The following is a 7500-nucleotide window of genomic DNA, read 5'->3' on the forward strand; positions in this document are numbered from 1 at the left end:
TATTTAAAAGGACACTACTCGTAGACAGACAAAACAATTGGAATATTTCTTTAGAATAATTATCTCTGTTCATCTCTTTTCCTCTTGTTGAAGCTCGATGATAGATCAAACAAAATGATTAACGAGAGTATCAAAGAGTTAAAAAAAAAGTGTCCCAATTGTATCGTGAATAAAAACGTATGAATAGATACTATATATATATATATATATATATATATATATATATATATATATATATATATATATATGATTGTGTGTATATTTAGACATATATATATATATATATACATGCGGTCATATCTGTGTGGGAAAACAAGGCGCGAATCGCGCCTGAAAATGCTCGTTGTTCGTGGTTTTTCCTTCGTTCGAACGTTTCGAATATCGATCATCCACGTTGGATTCAAGTGGTTCGAATAACAATACGTTCGCTAGCTCAATCGAGTACCAGTTTAATTACACGCTCTGTGGGATCTCTTCGTTCGAATCATCCTCGAAACTTTGATCTTCTGTCCTTGTTTTTTTTTTTGCTTTTTTCATTTGTTTTTTTTTCTTTCTTTTTTTCTTTCTTTTTTTTTCTTCTTTTCCTTTCTTTCTTTCTTTCTTTTTTCTTTTTTTCTTTCTTTTATTTTTTCTTACTTCAATCATACACATCGGCTATACCCCGATTTCTACATTTAATCGTACTTAATCTATCTGCACGTCGCGATCGAATATTATATTATTATTATTATTATTATTATTATTATTATTATTATAGAAATAAAATAATAACAACAACAACGTGATCTAGTCGTTTTGACAAAGTGTATAATACTTTAAAAGTGATTCCCGTACGAGTAAAAGAAAACGTGTGATTTTTTCCTTTTTCTCTTTTTTTCTTCTTTCTTTTCTTCTTTTTCTTTTTCTTTTTCTCGTAATCGGTCTCTCGGAATTAGAGGTATACATATATTTCTACGTATCGTGTTATCGTGTTTTAGTTTTCGTTTTACTTATATTTCGTTATAATCTTTTAATCTTTATAAATGTTATACGATCATCAAAGTCGCGTTTTTTAATCGTCGTTTACAGAAATATTGGACAAATTTTTCCTTTCATACAAAATACGAAATTTGTTTTTTCTTCTTTTCCTTTTAGAAAAACAGAGAGAGAGAGAGAAAGAGAGAGAGAGAAAGAGAGAGAGAGAAATTTCAAAATGATTTGATCTCAAATAGATTTGGAAACTGGGTTACTCCCTTTTCATTCGATAAATAAAGTTATCGCGTATTGTTGGGTATAACGCCAAAAGAATGGTCAGCTGGATCGAACAAAAAAATTCGTCTAACGGCAGAGATCGTAACGATCCATCGATCCGCAAATGCCAAGCTTCCGATACAATTCCGGTATCCTCGTTGCATAGTCCACTCTATACTTCCGGTTTGAACGGTTCGCATAACGCAAATGTACGTCGGTTACTATCATTAAATCTTTCACCCTTTAATCTCATACGGAAGTCAAAGCTCACGTGATATATTCATACAAGATACGATATTTTGTCCCAATTTATTAGATCACAATGATAATAAATTTATCGAAAATTATTGAATATATTAGTTGATCGTTAACAAAAAATTATTCAATTTCTTTTCAATCCAAACTTCAATGTACTTTTGAACTTTTTCCATTTATTTTTATCTCCCTGTCTCGTATTACTTAATAAATGTTAATTAAATCAAACGAGCTAAAACTCTTTATATATTCTGTTTAAAACTGGTCTCATTGTCATTACATATTAACGGTACCACTTTAAAATTTACATGTGACACGATACATACATACATACATACAAATATATATATTCAGTTAGATAAACTAAATAACCTTTCAACAAATCTCTTACTCAAATTTAGAACTCGTATAATTTGTCATATAGTAAAGTTTTCTATTGAATGAAAAGGAAAGTTTGTGGAAAAAGATTTCTCCATTCGAAATCTCTCGTACGATTTAATTTCATTAAACGTTAACAAACGTAGAGAGAAAGAGACAGAAACAGAAAGAGAGAGAGAGAGAGAGAGAGAGAGAGAGAGAGATCCCACAACGTAACGTTGGAAGTTTATTTCATCGTGATATAAATGAAACACGAAACGACGCTCGTCGAGCCCAACATCTTGCCAAGTTGTTTACACGTATATCGTGTAGCGCATCTTAAATACTGTCCCGCAAAATGCACCTTGCACGCCTCGGTCATTTGCATAAAATCATATCCATACTTCGCGGCTTGAAGGGAACCCGTTGACACGAGCCAAAAGGGGAAAAGAAAAAAAAAAAAAAGGGAAAAAAAGAAATTAAAGAGAAAAAAAAGAAAGATAATTTACTTAGGGCTTATTGTTTCATCATGCGAGAGGCTTGATGAAATTTACCTGACGAAAAAACATATTACTATTATCGTCTTATTATATTTTAATTTTTAAATGTAACTTGGAGAATAGAAAGAGGATCGATGAATAATAGAAAATAGAAAATAGAAAATAGAGAAAAAAAAAAAGAGAAAGGAGAAGAAAAGAAAAAGGATAAAAAAATTCGTGTCTCATTCGCAGATTCGTTTTGGTCGATCGTCTAAATCGATTGTCGAGTTTTAAGAAGGGGTAAAAGAGGGGTTCGTCGGGGAAAAAAGGTTCGTCGGTCATAGTGGAGCAACCGGGGGTCCACGATGCCCCCCATAATAGGGGAAACACTACGCGTGTGGTTCCTATCGGCGTTGGTGGTCCACGGTGCGGTCGCCGGAAATCCGGACGCGAAACGTCTCTACGACGACTTGCTGTCGAACTACAACAAGCTGGTACGACCAGTAGTCAACACGTCCGACGTGCTGCGCGTGTGCATCAAACTTAAACTCTCGCAGCTCATCGATGTGGTGAGTAATAGATTTATCTCTATTAATATTTTCCTTAATGCTTCCTTAGTGTTGTTGTTTTTTCGTTTTTATTCTTTCTTTCTTTTTTGTTGTTTTCTGTTTTTTTTTTTTTTTTTTTTTTTTTTTTTTTAATCAAACGATCGCACGTCCAATCGATATTTGAATAATAAAAAATGATTGCTTGCTTCTGAGAGATTTTTTCAGAGAAAAATTTTATTTGTCCAATATTTCAACAAATGTTATACGATTTCTTTCTCTATGGATTTCTTTGACGACCTTTTATAAAAAATGACCTTAGTTTACAGGCAATTGTGAGATAGAGTTGGGTAAAGGGTAAGAAAGAAAGAAAAAGCGTAGGATAAATGAATGAACGAACGGATGGACGGATTGATGGATGCTACCACATGTCCTCCGTCATATTTCATAGCTAGCAAATGCACCGTAATGACGGTCCCTTGTACCTTGTAAGGAAAAGGAATCGAGGGTGGAACGTAATAATGCTGAAATTTTAGTCAGCCGAGTCTTTGCTGTTCCACGAGAATTCTGATATATATATATATATATATATATATAAGTCGAAATTACGTCCTGGATTTTGAAAAAATCCGAACGTTCTTTTTTCTTTTCTTTTTTTTTTCTTTTCTTTTCTTTTCTTTTCTTTTCTTTTCTTTTCTTTTCTTTTCTTCATCTTCCCTCAAGAAATACTTTCCCCAAAAAGGACGATATTTTTCTTTCTTTCTTTCTTCCTTTCCTTCCTTCCTATCTTTCTTTCTCCTTCTTTGTCATTTTATTTCTTTTTGCCATTTTTTTTCCCTTTATTTTGTTCTTTTTTTTTTTTTTTTTTTGTTTCTTAACCAGACAAAAAATTATGAGATTACTTCTTGGACGAAATTATAGTCAAGTTTCGTACCGTCGAATCCATTGGATTTTATTCGGTCGAGGTGAGATAACTTGTTGGAAGATTGAATCGAATTAAAGGATAAATTATTCCAACTTCGTTTTGCGAAAGCCGTATTACTACGCCGGTGATGGTGATGCTTGTGGTGCTGGTGCTGGTTTTCGCGATCGTCATGGTATTATGATAATCTCGATACCGGCCCAACGATAAAACCCATAAATTTCCTACTTCGTCGAGTTTCACGTTTGCGAGAGCTCGATTCTATCTGTTCGACAAATGGTCCGATTAATCGTGGTAAACATCGCGGTAAATCGCGACAGACCGATTTTCAAAGATTTACGATGTTTTTTTTTTTTTAAAGGGAACGGAAAGAGAGAGAGAGAGAGAGAGAGGAAGGAAGGAAGAGGGATAAAGAAAAAAAGAGAGAAAAATTATGCTTTATACGATACCAAAAATTGCTGTTATTTCCTACTAAATATTTCATAATTTTCAAGAGAGTAAATGAAAGAGAGACAGAGAAATATAGAGACGAAATTAACGTTTCTATAGAATGTTGAACTCCATCAAAAGTATTTTAATACCGAATGAAATTTCACGTAGCTTCGATGATGATGATTATATATATATATATAAAGCGGTATAACGATTTCAGCGAAACACGGAAAGCAACGGAATGCTCGAATTACTTCGAACGAAAGATATTAGACTGATTCATAAAACGACTAATAGCAGGAGGGGTACAACTTGAGGAATAACTGGAATAATGAAGTGTGTATTTCATGGTGAAATGGTTAAATCAGAATTTAACGTTAACGAGAATCATCCTTCTTGACTCAAATAGTCCTTATGTAATACGATTAACTTTTATACCGATAGATTTTCGTTTACGTTCCTCGCACGAAAAGAAATATTTTTTTCGAACGAATTATATCTTTTAATCATTTCTTTTTCTTTTTCTTTTTCTCTTTCTCTCTCTCTCTCTCTCTCTCTCTCTTTTCTTTTTTTTTTATACAATCATTAACATCAATGGTAGTCGTGGATTTTTGAACTATGGGAACTATAGAAATAGGTTCTCGAACTCGAACGTTCACCAAAATGGTTCGCATACTTGGCTGAGGTATTATTTCCATTAACACGTAGCGAAGCCCTTGGCTTTTGCCCGTCGTTGGCTTTACCCGTTCTTGTAAATTACACGAAACGCGACCGAGTTACGTTTAGATTGCAAGCTTTCCAGTTTCCACCGCATCGAGCCGTAGAAATTTCACCAAGCGATTCCTTTACCATTCCTTCGTTTACTTTTCCAAGTATTTTCCTTCTCTCTCTCTCTCTCTCTCTCTCTCTCTCTCTCGATTACTTCCTTTTCCGTTTTCCAATAGAATTCGATTATTTATTCCTCGACGAACGCGTCGGAGGATATGGTATCGTAAACTTTGCTCGAATAAACGTATCGGTCGATGGTTATTTGTGAGAAATCGTATACATGTACATATATATATATATATATATATATACTACCCTCTCTCTTCTTTCTCTCTCTCTCTCTCTCTCTCTCTCTCTCTATCTCTCGCATTAAATTTTTCCTATGTACCGACAAATTTCCTCTCCAACCCCCTCATGACATTTTTACCCTTTGATCTTTTCACCTTTCATTTTCAATTGATTTCCAAGACGATTTATCGTCAAGGATTTCACCAGGAATTCACATCCAGAGAAAAGACGATCTTGAAATTTCTTTATTCGGATCGTCTTACCGGACAAATTCAAAACGATGCTCGAATTTCGTTGCTCTAGAGTTTAGTTTCCACGTTTCTTAGACTATCTCTCCTTGGTCTTTCTCTATCTCTCTATCTCACGTTCTTCCTTTTTCTCTCTTTTTTTCACGTGACAGCCACTGGATGGATGCTTTACGAGAGCTTTATCGTCGAGCCAATTTTCTTTGTGGCATCTTCCTTCTTATACGTACGTAAAGAAATGTCGGGGACGATAGTTTCAAGAAGAAAAAGTTTCAGTAAAAGTAGAAGGAAGAGAAAAAAGAAAAAAGAAAAAAAAAACAAAGGAATAAAGATAAATTTACTATTAATAGCTTAGATAATATATAATAGACTATAGGATTTTCTCTTCCTTTCTTCCTTCCTTCCTTCCTTTGCGAATCTAAATGAAAGCAATATGAACGTGTATCAAACCCTCCTAAAACGTGCGCTCGTGAAAACCAAAAGGAGGAGAGAAGAAACGATCGTTTGATCTCCTTGAGGGGCCCTTTTACACCCGAGATAACGTGGTTTGTTTAACTCTCACGTTCTACAACAAACATAATCATAGACGTCGAACAAAACGATAGAAAATAATGGAGGGGGACGATTAAATGACTATCTCCTTTCCTTTTCATTTTCAACTTTCGTCAAAGTTTTTCAAAGTGTATAACTGCTCTTTAAACAATCTTCATAACAACAATGAAGAAGTACGAACTAACGATAGACTTTATGAAATAAGTATTTAAGGGAAACAAAAAAAAAAAAAAGGAAAACAAAAAAAAAAGAAGCAACAACAAAAAAAGTGGAAAATTTTCTCTCCCTCTTTATCGATTATAAACTACGACTGGTACGTTTATATTAATAATAATAAAAGAAAGATCTTTTAAATGTTGAAAATAGAAAATACGAATATTTTGTACGGAGGTTTATTAAAACGTATACGAGGATAATGGATAAAGGATAGTAACATTCGGTTACGTTTATGACTACGTTTTCATGAGACATTTTAACGTCCGAAAAATATAACCAACGTGAGAAAGAATGTTAGGAAAGGAAAATCTATAGATAATTATAGTACGTATATAAATGGTTATAGGTATACTCCCTATACGTGTTGGTAAATATATACCTTATAACGAAATCGCGTAAACATACAACTCTAGAAAGGCTGGCACGATTACTCGGATATATCTCTGGGTGTACTCACGCAAGAGTATTTATGGGAGTTGGTCGTAGCTACCTCGAGACTGACTCCATTGTCGAGACGATCTATCATAAGCCTTGTACTTTATGTGCAACCCTATCTATCTACATACATACATACATAGATACATATATATATATATATATAACCTATATATATATACATACATATATATAATCTATATATATATATATATATAGGTTGCATAGTCAGGTATCTACTATGGCAAAGGATATTAACAACATGAACGTGTCGCATAGTTTGAACTTCTCCCTCTCTCTCTCTCTCTCTCTCTCTCTCTCTCTCTCTCTTTCCTTCTCTCTCTCTCTTTATCTCTATCTTTCTCTTTCTGCCTTCGCTTCAAGTCCACCGATTGAATTCCATTAGAGTTCATTAAGGCGTGCATTACGAGCTTCCCTAACCTAGATGATCTATCCATCGAATCCGAATCGAATAATGAAAAGGGTTAAGGACAGTTTGCTCGTTCAACTTATCCAGAGATTGAAAGTTTTAAATTCTTCGAAGGGATCGTAAGCTTGTGAATCAAATCTATTTCGTTCTTTCTATCCCTTTTAGTGGGATTTTATCGCTTATAAAGGGGCGGGGAGGGGGGAGAGCGAAAAAAAGAAAAAAGAACAAAGATTCAAAAGATAGCTCAACAGATATATACATATATATATATATATATATATATATATATATATATATATATATGTATATATATATACGTAGAGAGAAATAGAAAGAGGGAAAGAGA

The 7500-nt window shown here is 33.8% G+C and overlaps 1 protein-coding gene across 5 annotated transcripts in view; it reads left to right on the plus strand.

The window, feature by feature from the left end:
• The window catches only part of LOC124426206 (acetylcholine receptor subunit alpha-like), a 130855-nt gene that overhangs the window by 1317 nt on the left and 122038 nt on the right, over positions 1-7500 (plus strand). For 4 of the 5 annotated variants that reach the window (XM_046967609.1, XM_046967608.1, XM_046967610.1 and 1 more), the window contains exon 2: positions 2574-2890. In XM_046967609.1, the coding sequence (XP_046823565.1) occupies positions 2687-2890 (204 nt within the window). In that variant the 5' untranslated portion in view covers positions 2574-2686. Of the gene's footprint in view, positions 1-2573; positions 2891-7500 lie in introns of those variants that run through there. The other variant, XM_046967613.1, reaches the window with a different exon arrangement.

Source organism: Vespa crabro, chromosome 8 (genome assembly GCF_910589235.1).
Source record: "Vespa crabro chromosome 8, iyVesCrab1.2, whole genome shotgun sequence".
NCBI lineage: Eukaryota > Metazoa > Arthropoda > Insecta > Hymenoptera > Vespidae > Vespa > Vespa crabro.